This window comes from Rattus norvegicus, chromosome X, assembly GCF_021556685.1.
Source record: "Rattus norvegicus strain SHRSP/BbbUtx chromosome X, alternate assembly SHRSP_T2T, whole genome shotgun sequence".
NCBI lineage: Eukaryota > Metazoa > Chordata > Mammalia > Rodentia > Muridae > Rattus > Rattus norvegicus.
In genome coordinates, this window is record NC_141554.1 from 7,244,569 (window position 1) to 7,265,837 (window position 21,269).

General features: G+C 38.1%; 1 protein-coding gene across 2 annotated transcripts; it reads left to right on the forward strand.

Moving 5' to 3' along the window:
- Positions 1-2,733: 2,733 nt before the first annotated feature.
- Positions 2,734-21,243, forward strand: Zfp300 (zinc finger protein 300). 2 transcript variants are annotated; one of them, NM_001433052.1, is made up of 5 exons: positions 2,734-3,298; positions 3,771-3,829; positions 16,869-16,995; positions 17,222-17,314; positions 17,902-21,243. In NM_001433052.1, exons 2-5 carry the CDS (start codon positions 3,815-3,817, stop codon positions 19,608-19,610), a joined length of 1,944 nt encoding a protein of 647 aa, NP_001419981.1. In that variant the 5' UTR covers positions 2,734-3,298; positions 3,771-3,814; the 3' UTR covers positions 19,611-21,243. The 2 variants fall into 2 exon arrangements, with proteins under 2 accessions (NP_001419981.1, NP_001419982.1); NM_001433053.1 differs by having other exon boundaries at positions 17,905-21,243.
- Positions 21,244-21,269: the final 26 nt, after the last annotated feature.

Sequence of the window (21,269 nt, forward strand, 5' to 3'; positions counted from 1 at the left end):
CAACAAAAGTCTAAAAAAAAAAAAAAAAAAAAAAAGAAAGAAAACCATTATGTCTCCTGATTTCTCTTTCTTCCCCTGAAATGTGCATAATACCCTTTTGCTATGTTACAGTCTTGGATTTTTTGGCCTCCAAATGTCTATCATTTAAAATTATCCAGTCTGCATTATTCTGTTATTATGACAGAAATGTACTAACACAAAGATTCTAGACAAGTTGAAAGAAGCTAAACACAAAAGCTAATGTGCAGTTCTACTTTTATGAAATGTTCACAATAAGCAACCCATGACAGCAAAAAAAAAAGTATGTGGTAGCTAGGATCTGGGATCAGGGAAGGGTGGAAAATGATTGTTTGATGGCTGTGGAATATCTTAGACAAAGACAGTCTGGAACTAGATAGTAAAAATGTTTGTGCAGCATCATAGATGCAGTAAAAGACACTGAATTGAATGTGTTAAAATGGATAACATAGTAAATTTCATGTTATAATTTTTTTTTCAAATAAAGAAGTTTGTCTTTCCCCCAGGAATCCTCATTAGAGTGACATCATCATTAAATCCTGCATAATAATCCCTGGCTCTCCACCATGGTGCTCAGGAAAGTCAGGGAGATCTAAATGATGATTATCCTAAATGCTTCATTGTGGGAGTGAACAATGTGGACTCCAAATAGATTTGGAAGGAAGATTGTGCTGCTGATAGACAAGAACACCATGTTTCATGAGGCATTTGGAAGAGAAGCCAACTCTGTAGAAACTGTTTCCTTATATTCAGGGTAATGTGGGTTTTGTGTTCACCAAGGAGGCACTGGTGGCTTTATATACAAAGTCTTTTATATCTCTAATCTATCTTTTCATTCTTGTTTCTTGAAAGGTACCCATAAATGTTGCCACTGTTTATCTGCACTTTGGTTATGGTACTGTTGTTTCAGTGCCACATTTTATCATAGATGGGCATAACTCGGTCCTAACTGAGGACACTGAGTATACCTTCCCATTTACTGAAAAGATCAAGGCCTTCTGCCTTTGTGGCTCATTTCCCTGTGACTACTACCACTAATACAACCTCTTCTGTTGCTGCTGCTGCCAAGGTTGAAGACAAGAACTAGAGGAATCAGACAAGGATACAGGACTTGGTCATCCAAAAACAAGCAACTTATCCGACTTTATGTAAGAAACATGGAAATAAAGGCTTACTTGTCTTTAAATGTTTCTTTGGATTTTGTGGGGGTAATCAAAAGCAAAACTCTTTGCATGGTATGAATGTAAGCTTCTGCTGCCACTGAGTTGTGCACAGTTTGCATATGAGGTAGCAAATGTGAACACCGGTCATGAAGCAGAATGAATAGTATGTTAGTAACAGTACATCTGAAATGGGGATGAATTAGAATAGTTGGCAGAATGTGAAGAAATGAGAATCATGAGAGCATAGCAAACTGAAATGCAGGTGAAAATATCAGTTTGAGTCTTGTACTCAAGGAAAGCAGGGGTGACTATGAACCTTTTTGTTTTTGTGTTCCAGCAAAAGACTACTTGTAGAGAAAAGATAAGAGTCTCTTCTGGCCCTGGCTGCCACAGCAACATTTCAGCATAAACATTAGGAATTTGCTTTCTCATAGTTCTGGGGGCTGGGAAGGGCAAAGTCAGTTGATTTGGTTGTGGGGTAAAGGTTGTCTTTCTTGCTTACAAACAGCTATGTATTGCTGCATCGTCATCTGACTTAATTTGTGTGTGAACAAAAAATAAGTAAACTGTTGAGTGTCTTTTATTCGGCCACCAATTCCATTGGAGCAGGGTTCACCCTAATAACATTATCTGACTCTGATTACTTTCCAAAGACCTCATCTCCAAATAATATTGCATTGACGGTTAAGGTTTCAACACATTGGTTTTGGGAGGGTATACAAAGCATTCACCATGCTTTTTCCATATTCTGAAATAAGATCCAAATCATCCAGCCTCATGACTCAAGGATGACTGCTTTATTATGTCTCTATAAAAATCCTAACCCTTTTTCCTTGTCTTTAGTATATTTCTCATTAATAAAAATGTCTCTATTGCAACAGCCACGAAAAAAATATCACTTAGTTGACCCTTGCATGTTATGTTGCTTTTCGCATGGTAAAATGTCTGAATGAGCAGTGTCTGAAGTCCAAAGATGGGTCAGTTTCCTGTTGGTTCCTCAGGATTGTAGAAGACCTGGGTTGGGTTCCTTAGGACCCAAAGCCTGGCACAGGCACTCCCCCAAATCTCTCTGCCACTTGTTCCCAGGAATGTGGCATGCGGGGGTGGGGGCGGGGGTGTCAGAGTCAGGACTTTGTGGATTCTCCTCCTCATCTCTAAGCCACAACAACGTTGGGCTTCCTTCCTGCCTTCGTTTTTGTCTCCGATTTTCCCTGCACCTGAGTTTACTGGAGTCACTTTCTTCAGTGTCCCTTTCTCTGAGCTCAGATTCCTACTACTTCTGGACTTGCATACGTCAGCATACTGGTTTTTCCCACAGAGGATCATACCAATCTGAGTCTTCTTCACAGCTAGCCTAAAAGTACCTACCTCTTTAGTGGTATTTCCTTGAAAGAACCACTAACTCCATGATTTTTCCCCATGTCCATAATGGTGCTGCTCTTTAGAGGAACGCAATGTTCTCTGCTCTGATTCCCTTTTACCCCATACCATTCCCAGGAAGGGTAGTAGAGTTCCAGATCTCCCCCATCTCCTCTTGGTATCTCCCTGCCCAGGGGTGGGGGTGGGGATGCGAAGCTGGGGCTGTAGCCCTTTTATCTCTAAAAGTCGCCGGTCTTAGTGTGCCTTTGTGCAAGAGGCCCATTCTTATCACCGAGTGTTCAAATTCCTCACAAAATCTCATCTCCTTTAAACATTAAGAGGCAGATTTTTCTCCGCTGTACGAAATGGAAAGGCTATAAAGATGTCCGCTCCCTAAAAACATGGCTTATTGGCGCATCCATTTTTTTTTCTGACTGCAAATTCAATCCCTGTGGTAATCAAAATATTTAGGTCTGCTAGCGCTGACAGATTCCAGAAGGGCTACTGCGCACGCGCAAGTTTAGTGATTTCCCAGTAACTAAGGAGAGGAAAAGGACTAAAAAGTGGTTATTGCAGGAAGTTATGACTGATTCGGGAAATATTAAAGAGACTTTGCCGGCAGAAGAATTCAGATTTTAAGATCGGAGAAGAGAATGAAGGACTGCAGAGTTCATTCAGAGCGGAAGTGAGAGGGCTGGCACTCTGCAGGCGGAGTGAGACAGGCAAGTTTGGACTCTGCAAAGACGCGAATTTATTCGGTGAGTACGTGGGGAGGGGGCTCAAAGATGAGAATTGAAAATGTGGGCAGGAGGCTGCAAGCAGAGTGATGGAGATTTGTTGAATGAGTGATCTGTGGAGTCTGATCAAGGCGGGCTGTGGAGTGAATGATGGGAATATTTGGGGTTTGTGATAAGCGTGCAGTAGAAATGATAGGGTCAGTAGTGTAAGAGATGTTAGGCTCTGTGGAGTGTATGCTTCGGGGTTTTAAATCGGCGTTGGGGAATCCGTGATAAAATGTGCAGTAGCCTTCATGAGGTCCTTGATAGAGATATGTTGTTGGATAATGGGGATCCGTGAGGGAAAACAAATTCCTTTCCCATTTTTTCTTAGCTATATCGTGGTCATTTTACCTGCTGGCATTTGTGAATTTCTGGCATGGTGATAGGTGAACTTTCAGTCTGGCTATCCTTGCCATCTGAAACTCTTCTTTTTTCTTCTCCCTCTCAACAGTTCTGCCTTTATAAGTTTTTGGCTTCTCTCCACAAGAGTCAGTCATGACTGAGTCCCAGGTAAGTTCTTACTTGCTTCTCCCAGTTACCCTCTGCCCATATTAGGGTAGAAGCAATATTGTCTAGTGGTTAAAACTGTAGAATCTGCAGCTAATTGCTCTTAACAGCATTATAAGCTTAACAAAGCTCTCTGTGCCTTGATTTTCTTAACTGTGAAATGGGAATGGTTAAGATGATAATGATAATAATATCTACCTTGCATAGTGATTGTGAAAGTCATTGAGTTAATATATGTTTAGAACAACTCTTTGATACATATATAATAAACGTTCTATGTGAGTATATGAATTATTGTATTATTATTTATTCTATAAAGCGAATATGTATAAACAAAACTTAAGGATATAAAACAAAACCAACAAGAGTGTGAGTGTGTCAAAGGACTTTATATTTTATGTTAAGATACAGTTAATTTTCTGAGCTTTCTGTAAACCATAACATAAAGGGAATGAAACATTTTCACTTGTATCTCATTATTAAAGAAACAGTAAGCTGCTCCCATGGATGCGCAGATTTTCTAATGTTGATCAGACAGTCCTCTGATGGGTCCTTCAAGTCCTTACTAGAAAACACAGGGCTAATATTGCTCTGTTGTGACTTACATTATTTTCCTGTCAACTAAAGGTGTCTTGCTAAAACAAAACTAAAAAGAATGTGACTGTTCAGGAATGCCAAGCCAAGCCTACACGTTCTGGACTACATGTGAATAAAAGCTTGATGGCCAAGAAGACGATACAAGCCATATGTCCTTCATATTCTTTTCCAGAACCCATAGGATTGTCCTTTTACTTTTAGTCTCAAAATTCATAACATCCCTCAATATTTTACATTCTTCTTCTTCTGCCCTTCTTTTGCAAGTCTACTCTTTAAACTTCTTTTCTTCATACAAAAGCAGGATAGGAATGGCACCAAAAATTCAAACTTATTTAATAAATGTAATCACACATGCTTGCAGGAGACTGGAGCAGGACGATCCAGAATTTGAGGGTAGCCTTGGTTACCTAGTGAGTTCCAGTCCAGCCTATGTAACAAACTGTGTATCAAAAAGAAATCAAGGGTTAATTCAACACCCCCCAGAGAAAAAGAGGGAGGGACAGGAGAGAGAGAGGGCCGAGTGGGAATTGATAGAGAGAGCACACCGAGGGTGTAGCACAGTGGTAGTTTTCTAACATTCAGTGGGCCTTGGATTCAATCCTCAGTGCTCTTGAGGAATTTGCAGTCTAGACTTACATGTAGTTCATTTGACGAGAATGTTCAAAAGACCCTTTGTTCTCCCAGGAAAACAATAATAATAAATAAAATAAAAATAAAAGGCAAAATATTTCATTATATCAACAAACATTGCAAATCATTTGAATCTGATTAACTTGCGCTACTCTGCCTTGTTCTTTCTGTATGTACATATATTTCTAAACATAATAGTTAACATGCATTCCTTTTTTTTTCTACCTTTTTTTTTATTAACTTGAGTATTTCTTATATACATTTCAAGTGTTATTCCCTTTCCCGGTTTCCGGGCAAACATCCCCCTACCCCCTCCCCTTCCTTATGGGTGTTCCCCTCCCACCCTCCCCCCATTGCCGCCCTCCCCCCAACAGTCTAGTTCACTGGGGGTTCAGTCTTAGCAGGACCCAGGGCTTCCCCTTCCACTGGTGCTCTTACTAGGATATTCATTGCTACCTATGGGGTCAGAGTCCAGGGTCAGTCCATATATAGTCTTTAGGTAGTGCCTTAGTCCCTGGAAGCTCTGGTTGCTTGGCATTGTTGTACTTTTGGGGTCTCGAGCCCCTTCAAGCTCTTCCAGTTCTTTCTCTGATTCCTTCAACAGGGGACCTATTCTCAGTTCAGTGATTTGCTGCTGGCATTCGCCTCTGTATTTGCTGTATTCTGGTTGTGTCTCTCAGGAGCGATCTACATCCGGCTCCTGTCGGTCTGCACTTCTTTGCTTCATCCATCTTGTCTAATTAGGTGGCTGTATATGTATGGGCCACATGTGGGGCAGGCTCTGAATGGGTGTTCCTTCAGTCTCTGTTTTAATCTTTGCCTCTCCCTTCCCTGCCAAGGGTATTCTTTTTCCTCATTTAAGGAAGGAGTGAAGCATTCACATTTTGATCATCCGTCTTGAGTTTCATGTGTTCTATGCATCTAGGGTAATTCAAGCATTTGGGCTAATAGCCACTTATCAATGAGTGCATACCATGTATGTCTTTCTGTGATTGGGTTAGCTCACTCAGGATGATATTTTCCAGTTCCAACCATTTGCCTACGAATTTCATAAACTCGTTGTTTTTGATAGCTGAGTAATATTCCATTGTGTAGATGTACCACATTTTCTGTATCCATTCCTCTGTTGAAGGGCATCTGGGTTCTTTCCATTTTCTGGCTATTATAAATAAGGCTGCGATGAACATAGTGGAGCACGTGTCTCTTTAATATGTTGAGGCATCTTTTGGGTATATGCCCAAGAGAGGTATAGCTGGATCCTCAGGCAGTTCAATGTCCAATTTTCTGAGGAACCTCCAGACTGATTTCCAGAATGGTTTTACCAGTCTGCAATCCCACCAACAATGGAGGAGTGTTCCTCTTTCTCCACATCCTCGCCAGCATCTGCTGTCACCTCAGTTTTTGATCTTAGCCATTCTCACTGGTGTGAGGTGAAATCTCAGGGTTGTTTTGATTTGCATTTCCCTTATGACTAAAGATGTTGAACATTTCTTTAGGTGTTTCTCAGCCATTCGGCATTCCTCAGCTGTGAATTCTTTGTTTAGCTCTGAACCCCATTTTTTAATAGGGTTATTTGTTTCCCTGCGGTCTAACTTCTTGAGTTCTTTGTATATTTTGGATGTAAGGCCTCTATCTGTTGTAGGATTGGTAAAGATCTTTTCCCAATCTGTTGGTTGCCGTTTTGTCCTAACCACAGTGTCCTTTGCCTTACAGAAGCTTTGCAGTTTTATGAGATCCCATTTGTCGATTCTTGATCTTAGAGCATAAGCCATTGGTGTTTTGTTCAGGAAATTTTTTCCAGTGCCCATGCGTTCCAGATGCTTCCCTAGTTTTTCTTCTATTAGTTTGAGTGTGTCTGGTTTGATGTGGAGGTCCTTGATCCACTTGGACTTAAGCTTTGTTCAGGGTGATAAGCATGGATCGATCTGCATTCTTCTACATGTTGCCCTCCAGTTGAACCAGCACCATTTGCTGAAAATGCTATCTTTTTTCCATTGGATGGTTTTGGCTCCTTTGTCAAAAATCAAGTGACCATAGGGGTGTGGGTTCATTTCTGGGTCTTCAATTCTATTCCATTGGTCTATCTGTCTGTCTCTGTACCAATACCATGCAGTTTTTATCACTATTGCTCTGTAATACTGCTTGAGTTCAGGGATAGTGATTCCACCTGAAGTCCCTTTATTGTTGAGGATAGCATTAGCTATCCTGGGTTTTTTGTTATTCCAGATGAATTTGCAAATTGTTCTGTCTAACTCTTTGAAGAATTGGATTGGTATTTTGATGGGGATTGCATTGAATCTGTAGATTGCTTTTGGTAAAATGGCCATTTTTACTATATTAATCCTGCCAATCCATGAGCATGGGAGATCTTTCCATCTTCTGAGGTCTTCTTCAATTTCTTTCCTCAGTGTCTTGAAGTTCTTATTGTACAGATCTTTTACTTGCTTGGTTAAAGTCACACCGAGGTACTTTATATTATTTGGGTCTATCATGAAGGGTGTCGTTTCCCTAATTTCTCTCTTGGCTTGTTTCTCTTTTGTATAGAGGAAGGCAACTGATTTATTTGAGTTAATTTTATACCCAGCCACTTTGCTGAAGTTGTTTATCAGCTTTAGTAGTTCACTGGTGGAACTTTTGGAATCACTTAAATATACTATCATGTCATCTGCAAATAGTGATATTTTGACCTCTTCTTTTCCGATCTGTATCCCCTTGATCTCCTTTTGTTGTCTGATTGCTCTGGCTAGAACTTCAAGAACTATACTGAATAAGTAGGGAGAGAGTGGGCAGCCTTGTCTAGTCCCTGATTTTAGTGGGATTGCTTCAAGTTTCTCTCCATTTAGTTTAATGTTAGCAACTGGTTTGCTGTATATGGCTTTTACTATGTTTAGGTATGGGCCTTGAATTCCTATTCTTTCCAGGACTTTTATCATGAAGGGGTGTTGAATTTTGTCAAATTCTTTCTCAGCATCTAATGAAATGATCATGTGGTTCTGTTCTTTCAGTTTGTTTATATAATGGATCACGTTGATGGTTTTCGGTATATTAAACCATCCCTGCATGCCTGGGATGAAGCCTACTTGATCATGGTGGATGATTGTTTTGATGTGCTCTTGAATTCGGTTTGCCAGAATTTTATTGAGTATTTTTGCGTCGATATTCATAAGGGAAATTGGTCTGAAGTTCTCTTTCTTTGTTGTGTCTTTGTGTGGTTTAGGTATAAGAGTAATTGTGGCTTCGTAGAAGGAATTCGGTAGTGCTCCATCTGTTTCAATTTTGTGGAATAGTTTGGATAATATTGGTATGAGGTCTTCTATGAAGGTTTGATAGAATTCTGCACCAAACCCGTCTGGACCTGGGCTCTTTTTGGTTGGGAGACCTTTAATGACTGCTTCTATTTCCTTAGGAGTTATTGGGTTGTTTAACTGGTTTATCTGTTCCTGATTTAACTTCGATACCTGGTATCTGTCTAGGAAATTGTCCATTTCCTGAAGATTTTCAAGTTTTGTTGAATATAGGTTTTTATAGTAAGATCTGATGATTTTTTGAATTTCCTCTGAATCTGTAGTTATGTCTCCCTTTTCATTTCTGATTTTGTTAATTTGGACGCACTCTCTGTGTCCTCTCGTTAGTCTGGATAAGGGTTTATCTATCTTGTTGATTTTCTCAAAGAACCAACTTTTGGTTCTGTTTATTCTTTCTATGGTCCTTTTTGTTTCTACTTGGTTGATTTCAGCTCTGAGTTTGATTATTTCCTGCCTTCTACTCCTCCTGGGTGTATTTGCTTCTTTTTGTTCTAGAGCTTTTAGGTGTGCTGTCAAGCTGCTGACATATGCTCTTTCCTGTTTCTTTCTGCAGGCACTCAGCGCTATGAGTTTTCCTCTTAGCACAGCTTTCATTGTGTCCCATAAGTTTGGGTATGTTGTATCTTCATTTTCATTAAATTCTAAAAAGTTTTTAATTTCTTTCTTTATTTCTTCCTTGACCAGGTTATCATTGAGTAGAGCATTGTTCAATTTCCACGTATATGTGGGCATTCTTCCCTTGTTATTGAAGACCAGTTTTAGGCCGTGGTGGTCCGATAGCACGCATGGGATTATTCCTATCTTTCTGTACCTGTTGAGGCCCGTTTTTTGACCAATTATATGGTCAATTTTGGAGAAAGTACCATGAGGAGCTGAGAAGAAGGTATATCCTTTTGCTTTAGGATAGAATGTTCTATAAATATCCGTTAAGTCCACTTGGCTCATGACTTCTCTTAGTCTGTCGACATCACTGTTTAATTTCTGTTTCCATGATCTGTCCATTGATGAGAGTGGGGTGCTGAAATCTCCCACTATTATTGTGTGAGGTGCAATGTGTGTTTTGAGCTTTAGTAAGGTTTCTTTTACGTATGTAGGTGCCCTTGTATTTGGGGCATAGATATTTAGGATTGAGAGTTCATCTTGGTGGATTTTTCCTTTGATGAATATGAAGTGTCCTTCCTTATCTTTTTTGATGACTTTTAGTTGGAAATTGATTTTATTTGATATTAGAATGGCTACTCCAGCTTGCTTCTTCTGACCATTTGCTTGGAAAGTTGTTTTCCAGCCTTTCACTCTGAGGTAGTGTCTGTCTTTGTCTCTGAGGTGTGTTTCCTGTAGGCAGCAGAATGCAGGGTCCTCGTTGCGTATCCAGTTTGTTAATCTATGTCTTTTTATTGGGGAGTTGAGGCCATTGATATTGAGAGATATTAAGGAATAGTGATTATTGCTTCCCGTTATATTCATATTTGGATGTGAGGTTCTGTTTGTGTGCTTTCATTCTCTTTGTTTTGTTGCCAAGACGATTAGTTTCTTGCTTCTTCTAGGGTATAGCTTGCCTCCTTATGTTGGGCTTTACCATTTATTATCCTTTGTAGTGCTGGATTTGTAGAAAGATATTGTGTAAATTTGGTTTTGTCATGGAATATCTTGGTTTCTCCATCTATGTTAATTGAGAGTTTTGCTGGATACAGTAACCTGGGCTGGCATTTGTGTTCTCTTAGGGTCTGTATGACATCAGTCCAGGATCTTCTGGCCTTCATAGTTTCTGGCGAGAAGCCTGGTGTGATTCTGATAGATCTCCCTTTATATGTTACTTGACCTTTTTCCCTTACTGCTTTTAATATTCTTTCTTTATTTTGTGCGTTTGGTGTTTTGACAATTATGTGACGGGAGGTGTTTCTTTTCTGGTCCAATCTATTTGGAGTTCTGTAGGCTTCTTGTATGTCTATGGGTATCTCTTTTTTTAGGTTAGGGAAGTATTCTTCTATGATTTTGTTGAAGATATTTACTGGTCCTTTGAGCTGGGAGTCTTCACTCTCTTCTATACCTATTATCCTTAGGTTTGATCTTCTCATTGAGTCCTGGATTTCCTATATGTTTTGGACCAGTAGCTTTTTCCGCTTTACATTATCTTTGACAGTTGAGTCAATGATTTCTATGGAATCTTCTGCTCCTGAGATTCTCTCTTCCATCTCTTGTATTCTGTTGGTGAAGCTTGTATCTACAGCTCCTTGTCTCTTCTTTTGGTTTTCTATATCCAGGGTTGTTTCCATGTGTTCTTTCTTGATTGCTTCTATTTCCATTTTTAATTCCTTCAACTGTTTGATTGTGTTTTCCTGGAATTCTTTCAGGGATTTTTGTGTCTCCTCTCTATGGGCTTCTACTTGTTTATTTATGTTTTCCTGGAATTCTTTCAGGGATTTTTGTGTCTCCTCTCTATGGGCTTCTACTTGTTTATTTATGTTTTCCTCGAATTCTTTCAGGGATTTTTGCGATTCTTTCAGGCATTTTTGCGATTCCTCTCTGTAGGCTTCTACTTGTTCTCTAAGGGAGTTCTTCACGTCTTTCTTGAAGTCCTCCAGCATCATGATCAAATATGATTTTGAAACTAGATCTTGCTTTTCTGGTGTGTTTGGATATTCCATGTTTGTTTTGATGGGAGAATTGGGCTCCGATGGTGCCATGTAGTCTTGGTTTCTGTTGCTTGGGTTCCTGCGCTTGCCTCTCGCCATCAGATTATCTCTAGTGTTACTTTGTTCTGCTATTTCTGACAGTGGCTAGACTGTCCTATAAGCCTGTGTGTCAGGAGTGCTGTAGACCTGTTTTCCTCTCTTTCAGTCAGTTATGGGGACAGAGTGTTCTGCTTTCGGGCGTGTAGTTTTTCCTCTCTACAGGTCTTCAGCTGTTCCTGTGGGCCTGTGTCTTGAGTTCACCAGGCAGCTTTCTTGCAGCAGAAAAGTTGGTCTTACCTGTGGTCCCGGGGCTCAAGTTCGCTCGTGTGGTGCTGCCCACGGGCTCTCTGCAGCGGCAGCAACCAGGAAGACCTGTGCCGCCGTTTTCAACATGCATTCCTTTTATTAAAATGTATCATTAAATAAAACTTTTGCAACTCTGTTTTCTCTTTACAATATAATATTGGTCACAGCAATACAAAATGAGAATCCATAATCTGAATATGTAAATTGTTCAAAGCTACTTTGTAAATTGTTCATGCAACTTTGTGTTTGTAGACATGATACCTCAAGTTGAAAAATTCACAAATGACCTTATATGATGATGGATCATAAATACAGGCATTCTGAAAGTATTTTGTAAAATGTCCTTAACAGTATGTAGATAGATAGATAGATAGATAGATAGATAGATAGATAGATAGATATGATGATGGATCATAGCCAAAATGCAGGCATTCTGAAAGTATTTTCTAAAATTTCCTTAAACAGTGTGTATATATAAATATACACTGTTATAAAATTTATATATATAAATTTATATATATATTTATATATATGTGGGGAGAGAGAGAGGTACATAGATAGATAGAAATAGATAGATAAATTTCATGTGTACATTTGGATCTATCCCTCACAATATCTTAATATGTGAATATTCAAAAAATCCTAAATCTAAAATACTTCTTTGTCTCATGCATTTTCGATAAAAACTGCACAATCTGTAGTAGTAATGATGGTGGTGCTAATGGTACAAGTGGTAGCAAACAACCTCACACTATGCGCAGCACTCTACTGAAGAAATACTTTATATGCATAGGCAACTTTAATCCCCATAATAACATTATGAAATAGACACCGTGATCATTCACATATTAGAGGTGAGGGACTGAGGTACAGAGTAAATAAGATTTACACACCTGATCACTAGCACAACTGGGATAGTCCCTACAAAATGAATACTTGTTTACAGATGTTTCAATATCAGGACACAGAACTGTTTTGTACTTTGTGGGTTTTTTTTAAATCAATACAGAGGATGAAATCCAGGACCTCTTATATGCTAGACAAGCATTCTACTACAGAGTGAAACACCTTGCTCAGAGATATATTATTTTGTTTTCTTTAATTTGATTATTTTAGTTTTGCTATAGGATTTCACACATATATTACCCAGGCTGATCCTGAAGGTGGGATTCTCCTGCCTCAGCTGACATAGGAATATTATAGTTTTATTTTTCTCTTGTATTCATACATCATGATTTATTGATGAACTTCATGTTGAAGGAACTCTGTGTAATTTCTGGTAATGACATGGTGATGACCTGTCATCTTTATTTTCATGGATAGGCATTTCTTTTTTTTTTAATTTTATTAGATATATTTCTTTACTTACATTTCAAACATTATTCCCCTTCCCGGTTTCCTGTCCATAAGCACCCATTCTCTCCCTTCCCCCTCCCCCATACGGGTATTCCCCCTATATATCGCCCTTATTACCCCCCCCCCATATTCCCCTGCACTGGGGGTCCAACCTTGGCAGGACCAAGGGCTTTCCATTCCACTGGTGCCCAACAAGGCTATTCTCTGCTACATATGCAGTTGGAGCTCTGAGTCAGTCCATGTACAATATTTGGGTAGTGTATTAGTCCCTGGAAGCTTTGGTTGGTTGGCATTGTTGTTCTTATGGGGTTGCAAGCTCCTTCAATTCTTTCAGTCCTTCCTCTAATTTCCCTCAAGGGGGTCCTGTTCTCAGTTCAGTGGTTTGCTGCTAGCATTGACCTCTGTATTGGACATGCTCTAGATGTTTCTCTCAGGAGAGATCTATATCCAGACCCTTTCAGCATGCATTTTCTGGCTTCATCAATCTTAATCTAGTTTTGGTGGCTGCATATATATGAGCCACATGTGGGCCAGGCTCTGAATGGCCATTCCTTGAGTTGCTGCTCTAAACTTTGCTTCCATATCCCCTCCTATGGATATTTTTTCCCTTTTAAGAAGGAGTGGGAGCATCTGCATTTTGATCATCCTTCTTCTTAAGCTCCCTGTGGTCTGTGGATTGCATCTTGGGTAATTCAACCTTTTTGGCTAATAACCATTTATCGCTGAGTGCATATCAAGTGTGTTTTTCTGTGATAGAGTAACCTCACTCAGGGTGATACTTTCTAATTCATTCCATTTGCCTATGAATTTCATGAAGTCATTGTTTTTGATAGCTGAGTAGTACACCATTGTGTAGATGTACCACATTTTCTGAATCCATTCCTCTGTTGAAGGGCATCTGGGTTCTTTCCAGCTTCTGGCTATCATAAATAGTGCTGCTATGAACATAGTGGAGAATGTCTTTGTTGTATGTTGGCTCATCTTTTGGGTATATGCCCAGGAGAGGTATAGCTGGGTCCTCAGGTAGTAGAATATCCAATTTTCCGAGGAACCTTCAGACTGATTTCCAGAATGGTTGTACCAGTTTGCAATCCCACCAACAATGGAGGAGTGTTCCTCTTTCTCCACATCCTCGCCAGCATTTGCTGTCACCTGAGATTTTTATCTTAGCCATTCTGACTGGTGTGAGGTGGAATCTCAGGGTTGTTTTGATTTGCATTTCCCTGATGACTAAGGATGTCGAACATTTCTTTAGGTGCTTTTTGTCCATTTGGTAATCCTCAGCTGAGAATGTTTTGTTTAGCTCTGTACCCCATTTTTAATAGGGTTATTTGGCTCTCTTCGGTCTACCTTCTTGAGTTCTGTGTATATTTTGGATATTAGCCCTCTAGCAGATGTAGGATTGGTAAAGATCTTTTCCCAATCTGTTGGTTGCTATTTTGTCCTAATGACAGTATCTTTTGCTTTACAAAAGCTTTCCAGTTTCATGAGGTCCCATTTGTTGATTCTTGATCTTAGAGCATAAGCCATTGGTGTTTTGTTCAGGAACTTTTCCACAGTGCCCATGTGTTCGAGACTCTTCCCCACTTTTTCTTCTATTAGTTTGAGTATATCTGGTTTGATGTGCTGGTCCTTGATCCACTTGGACTTAAGCTTTGTACAGGGTGATAAGAGTGGATCCATCTGCATTCTTCTACATGTTGACCTCCAGTTGAACCAGCACGATTTGTTGAAAATGCTATCTTTCTTCCATTGGATGGTTTTAGCTCCTTTGTCAAAAATCAAGTGACCATAGGTGTGTGGGTTCATTTCTGGGTATTCAATTCCCTTCCACTGATCTATCTGCCTGTCTCTGTACCAATACCATACAGTTTTTATAACTATTGTTCTGTAATATTGCTTAAAGTCAGGGATGGTGAATCCCCCAGAAGTTCTTTTATTGTGAAGTGTAGTTGTCGCTATCCTGGGTATTTTGTTATTCCAAATGAATTTGCAAATTGCTCTTTCTATCTCTATAAAGAATTGAGTAGGAATTTTGATGTGGATTGCATTGAATCTGTAGATTGCTTTTGGCAAAATGGCCATCTTTACTATATTAATCCTGCCAATCCATGAGCATGGGAGATCTTTCCATCTTCTGCGATCTTCCTCAATTTCTTTCTTCAGAGACTTGAAGTTCTTATCATACAGACCTTTCACTTGCTTGGTTAAAGTCACACCAAGATATTTTATATTATTTGGGACTATTGTGAAGAGTGTCATTTCCTTAATTTATTTCTCAGCCTGTTTAGTCTTTGAGTAGAGGAAGGCTACTAATTTGTTTGAGTTAATTTTATACCCCGACACTTTGCTGAACTTGTTTATCAGGTTAAGTAGATCTCTGATGGAACTTTTGGGATCACTTAAGTACACTATCATATCATCTGCAAATAGTGATATTTTGATTTCTTCCCTTCTAATTTGTATCCTTTTGACCTCCTTTCACTCTCTGATTTCTCTGGCTTCTAAAATGTCTCTTTGAAGAGGTGGGTTTGTTGTGAATGTGCATAAATATTACCAAACTGCCTTTTGAAATGTTTTTTCAAGTTGATAGCTTTCCTGATAATTAGTGAAAAGATCTTTGTGAATCTTCTTGTCATAGTTCAAAGATTTGCAATATGATAATTGGACATATCTTATGTTTTGGTTTGTGTTTATCAACATGGTTCAACAACTTTGTTTTTCTCTTTCTTATTTCTTTTGTGAATTGTTTTTTCCAAATACCCCTTTTTAAAGTGAGTTTCAAATCTTTTTCTTCCTATTTTTAACATTTTGTAGAATATAAATTTTGTAGATTTATTAAAATATAGCAAATAAAAAAGCCTATAAAGTATACAGTTTTATGAACTTCTACAGTTTAAAAACCCTTGCATAAACAGTACTTGGATCAAAAAAGCGGAGGAAATAGCATGGCTGCCAGAAGCTTCCATGCCATTTCCAATTATTTACTCTTGATTTATCTTAACAGCTTTCTCATTTCTATCATCACAAATTATTTTTCTCTTTTTGAATTTTGCATAAATGGAAATATACAAATTATATTTTTGGACCTGACTTCTTTTACAAGTCATGAAATTTTGTGAAGCTGGGACTAGAACCCAGATCCTTACAAATTTTAGGTAAGCACTCGTCTACTGAGCTATATCTCTCACTCATCATGTTTTAAATATACTTACAACCTTGTTACTCTGATATTGTGTAACATTCTGTTGCATAAGAATCTCACAATTACTCTTCAAATCAACTGCTAATAAATGTTTACATTTTTGCTATTATAAATAGTATTTCTGTGAATATTCTTGTTCATGTGTTGATGAACCTGTGTGCATATTTTCTTTAGATACATACCAAAGAGTAAGGCTGAAACTTTATAGAAGTATTTTCAGTTTTAACAATTCTACCAAGCCATTTTCCAAAGTGTTTGTACCATTTTACTCTAGGCAGGGTATGAAAATTTGTGTTGTTCCACATCACTTACAACATTTAGGTTGTTAGACTTAATTTTAACTGTTCTGTTAGAAAACACTAGTATCTCAGTGAGGCTTATGTTTGTGTTTCTCTGATGAGTAGTGTTGTGAAGCATCTTTTTGTATGTGTATCCACTATTTGCATATCATCTTTTGTGGAACATCTATTGAACATTTTTCCTTTTACTATTGGACTATCAATATTTATACCATTAGTTCTTAATTGTTTCTATAGTATGAAGGTCCTTTGCTTTGATTAGATCTTGCAAATCTTGAAGAAGACTGTTGCAGTGCTGAGAATGGAGTTCAGAACCTATACATGCTGGACAAGTATTCTAGAACTGAGCTATAACTCTAGAGTCCCTAAGGATTTTTTTAAATGGTAAAACAACATCTTCTATATGAAGTATATTTCCTTTATAATAAAGAGCATTATCACTTCAGTTAGCTTGGTCTGATCTCTCTCTCTCTTTCTCTCTCTCTCCCCACTCTCTGTGTATGTCTTGCCCTCCCCCTTCTCTTACAAACACATACACACACATCATACATACTCCATAAATATGTTCAAATATAATTTGTCAATTTTTAAAGTATTAAATTAAAGATTTACTAATATTTGGAAATCATGTTACTTTTTCAAAACTAATTGAATAAAAGTATACAATTACAGGGATCAGTGTCATTTGAGGATGTATCTGTGGACTTCACTCAGGAAGAATGGAATCAACTGGACCCTGTTCAGAGGAGCCTATACAGAGACGTGATGCTAGAGAATTATAGCCATCTTGTCTCTTTGGGTGAGGATGGTCTGTTGAGTAATTTATAGTTTCCTTAATAATGTGACTTTCTGTTTCTAAAGTTTCAATACCTTGGGTTCTGGGGACCAAAGTTCTTATTTCCTCTTAGATACAGAAGATGTTAGTTGCCTATGTGAAACATATCCTTTTTAAAACATACCTTATTAATTTTGGAAGGCTGAATGTCACACACAGTACCCAAATTTTGTATTATTTCCCATTACAGGGTATCCTATAACCAAACCAGAAGTGATCAGCTCTTTAGAGCAAGGAATCCTTGGGATCATAAAGAAAGAAATCCCAAGTTCAAATTGCACAGGTAAGAAGAGAGAATTGGAGGATGGGCATAAAAGTCCCTAGATGCTCTGGTGAAGGTTTTCCATCTTTAAGATCTAAAAAATATCTTCCTAAATATACACTGTTACTCCTCATTCCAAATTGTTACTTTAGTAGACTTTTCTAATAGTAACCTTTGAGTGAGATGTTAAGAAAGAAACTGTACTCTACTCTGGCTTATTCCTTCTGCTTCTTTTTCCATTCATTCAATCATCTCCAATCTTTCTGAAAGGATCTTAGGATTCTGGGTATCTCTACCCCCAATCCCAAATTAGTGTCTTTCCAGGATCCCTTTTCTTATTCATGATCCTCTGAAACTATTTTTAGTTTCTCCATGTTTAACCTAATATTCGGTCATATTTCTTATATTTATTGTTATTTTCTTGTTTCAATGTCCATTGGGTCACCTTGTAGTTTGCTCCATCAGACTCTTAGTATAAGAGAGACACATGCTTGGAATGTCTTTCTGGAAAATACGTAGCATTAGGACAAAATAAAAATGAACATCATCAGAAGCCTGCTTCTGACTGGCTGTATTTACAGAGTTTGGGTTATTACTTTTCTTTTCAGAAGATGGGCAAGCTGAATACAACCTGGCATGGAATCAGAAAAAACAAAATATGCCCCTGGAACAGACTATATCCGTTATTGAGAAAAATGTGACTGAAGAAAGAAGTTATGAATGTGATGGATTTGTAAGCCCACTTTCCCAGAACACATGGGCAATTTCTTCAGGACCGACACCCTATATGAATAACTTATTTGGGGAAAGTATTGAAGATAATTTAGGTTTACTCAATCCTAGTAGTCTGAACTTTGCATCTCAGGAATGTTATGAATGTAATAAATGTAGGAAATTATTAATTCCTGGCAGACATGAGATAAGTGACGGAATGAAGTCCCATGAGTATAATATGTATGGAAAAGAGCATATTTATAACTTTGTTCATCATGACAACTTAACTCAACTTGGAGACAAAGCCTATGACTGTCCTGAGTGTAGAATAACCCTCGGCCCAAGTTCACTCCTTTTCGTTCATCAGATCACTCACATAGGAGAAAAGCCTTATGAATGGGCAAGATGCAGAGAAGCAATCAACAACACAGCACACCTCAGTCTACATCAAACAATGCACGTGGGAGACAAGCTTTTTGAATGTAATGAATGTGGCAAATCCTTCAGAGAAGAGTCAACACTGCATATACATCAAAGAACACATACAGGTGAAAAACCATATATATGCACGGAGTGTGGCAGTGCTTTCCAAGAAAAGACAAATCTTATCATACATAGGAGAACTCACAAAGGCAAGAAGCCCTATAAATGTACAGATTGTGAGAAAACCTTCAACCAAAAGGCACATCTGAATGTACATCAGAGAACACACACGGGAGAAAAACCTTTTGAATGTACCAATTGTGGCAAGTACTTCAGAGAGAAATCAACTTTGAATATACATCAAAGAACTCATACAGGAGAGAAACCATATGTGTGCAATGAGTGTGGCAAAGCCTTCAGAGAAAAGACAAAACTCATTATACATCAGAGAACTCACACAGGAGAGAAACCCTATGAATGTTTGGAATGTGGGAGAGCCTTTAACCAAAAGGCACACCTCAGTGTACATCAGAGAAGACACACAGGAGAGAAACCTTTCGAATGCAATGAATGTGGCAAAGCCTTCAGAGAAAAGTCAACACTTCGCAGACATCAAAGAATTCATACAGGAGAAAAACCTTATGTGTGTTCAGAATGTGGAAAAGCCTTTACCCTTAAGCTAAGCCTCAGTGCTCACCAGAGAATTCATACAGGGGAAAAAACAGATGGATGTACTATATGTGGAAAAGTCTTCTCCAGGAAGTCATACCTCCTGTTACATCAGAGAGCTCATACAAGAGAAAAATTTGAGAAATCATATGAATGCAATGAATGTGATAAAGCATTCTTCCAGAAATCATATCTCATTATTCACCAGAGAGTTCACACAGGGGAGAAACCCTACGAGTGCAATATATGTGAGAAATCTTTCTCCCAAAAGTCATATCTCATTATTCATCAAAGAACCCATACAGGAGAGAAACCATATCAATGTGATAAGTGTAGCAGAGCCTTCAGAGAGAAGTCCAAACTCACTGTGCATCAGAGAACGCACATAGGAGAGAAACCCTATGACTGCTCTGAATTGGAAAGAAACTTTCCAGAGATCAAAGTTCCTCATGGATTAGAGAATTTAGAGATGAGAGAAAACAAAGAACTGAAAATAGAAAATCGGTCATAGTAAAGTTAAAGAAAAGGGAACTGTAAAAATTGATAGGGAAATTGTGCTGTAGCTAAGGTGCTTTTCTGAACATATGACACTTAGGCTTAAAGACCAGAACCAGCCATGTTGGGAGAGGAGCATTCTGAGTCAAAGAAATAGGAAGCTCCACTTTCTTAAGGAAAAGAACTTGGCCTCTGTACTTTTGCATCATGAATCTATTGAATTATCATTTCTAATCAAAGAGGTTGTTCAGTTCTGAAATCTTTTCAAGTCTTGAATGTATGAAATCTGTTAATTGAAAAACAAACCTCATCATAAATGTGGGCATAAGTATAAAAAGAATTCAATTAATTAATTTAAATAAGTATAGTTCCTCAGAAGTGAAGTAAAGGGAATCTGTGTTTCCAAATTTAATATCAAAAACTTATAGAAAACATAAAAAGAACTTATTAGAAAAAGTAGTTTACCAGACAATTTTAAGTTAAAGATTTAAATATAACCATTAAAGGAACAACAAAGAATATATTATAAAATTCCAAATTATTTTAATAATCAGAATAATGCAAGAAGATACTACTAGTGTATCAAATTCAATGTTAAGCAGTAACAACAGTTGATAATGCCAATGTTTTCTTCCTAACCTGATCTGGGAGGACTATAAGCTTCCAAGAAGGACTATAAGCTGCCTAATAGGCTTTAGAAGACATGTTTTTGAGACAAACTCACCAGAGTTATTTTCTGCTGCTTTTAATGAATGCCTACCACATTCAGAATTTTGTCAATAGCCAGCATAATAGCATCCTTTATGGACTGCCAGAGAGATGTGAAATTTGGTTATCTATACTGGCTGGGGTGAAATAATGGGAAATTCCAGTTAACATTTAAGAAGAGGTCTTGAACTCTCCTGGTCATACAGTAGCAACTAGCTGTTTTAATGATCATTTGTGTTTATTTTTGATGAATGCTGAAAGTAAGGCTTTGGGTAACTGGGCCCTGACCATAGACTACAAACAACATGAGGAACTACTTCATCAGAATAGCTGTTTCCAATGGGACTGCCCAGTGAAATGAGAGAAAATAGCAAGTTCTTAAGAGATGTGTCTTGACATAGCCTGAAACCCAGGCATTCTGTAAAAAGAAATTATTATTTTGTGTGTCCTTTGAATTCTTTACCTAAATTCCAAGTCTGTCATTTTCAACTTTAGATTTAAATCATGAAAGAGATAACAGGAAGCTGGAGCTTAGAAGGGTAGTATGTTAGAGTATATGGAAGAATGTGATTATTTTAAACTCTCAGTTCACACTATGTAAGCTCTATTTAATTTAATTCTCCCCTGAAGAGACCGCAAATGTCTTAAATAAAGACCCTGTGATGACCTAATATGAAAATTATGCTTTTAAAGATAAGACATCTTTCATATACCCAACCACTCTATCTCCAAATATGTAACTGAATTTTTTGAGGCAGGATCTTACTATGTAGGCCAGGCTGGCCTTAAGCTTGTGATCTTCTGCCTTTGTCACCTGAGTGGCAAAGTATGTGCTGCCACATACTTATCTTTAAGAAAATTTTTATGCCAAGCACTGTATGCATTTTCCAAATATCAGTTCATTAAATTATCCAAATAAACCCCATGAGTTACTGCTCTCATTATCTTCCTCGTTTTTCAGTTTTAG

Coding starts and splice junctions, on each gene's coding strand:
- Zfp300 (NM_001433052.1), top strand. Junction 16,996..17,221: donor TAGCCATCTTGTCTCTTTGG/GTGAGGATGGTC, acceptor TTCCCATTACAG/GGTATCCTATAACCAAACCA. Junction 17,315..17,901: donor CCCAAGTTCAAATTGCACAG/GTAAGAAGAGAG, acceptor TTTTCTTTTCAG/AAGATGGGCAAGCTGAATAC.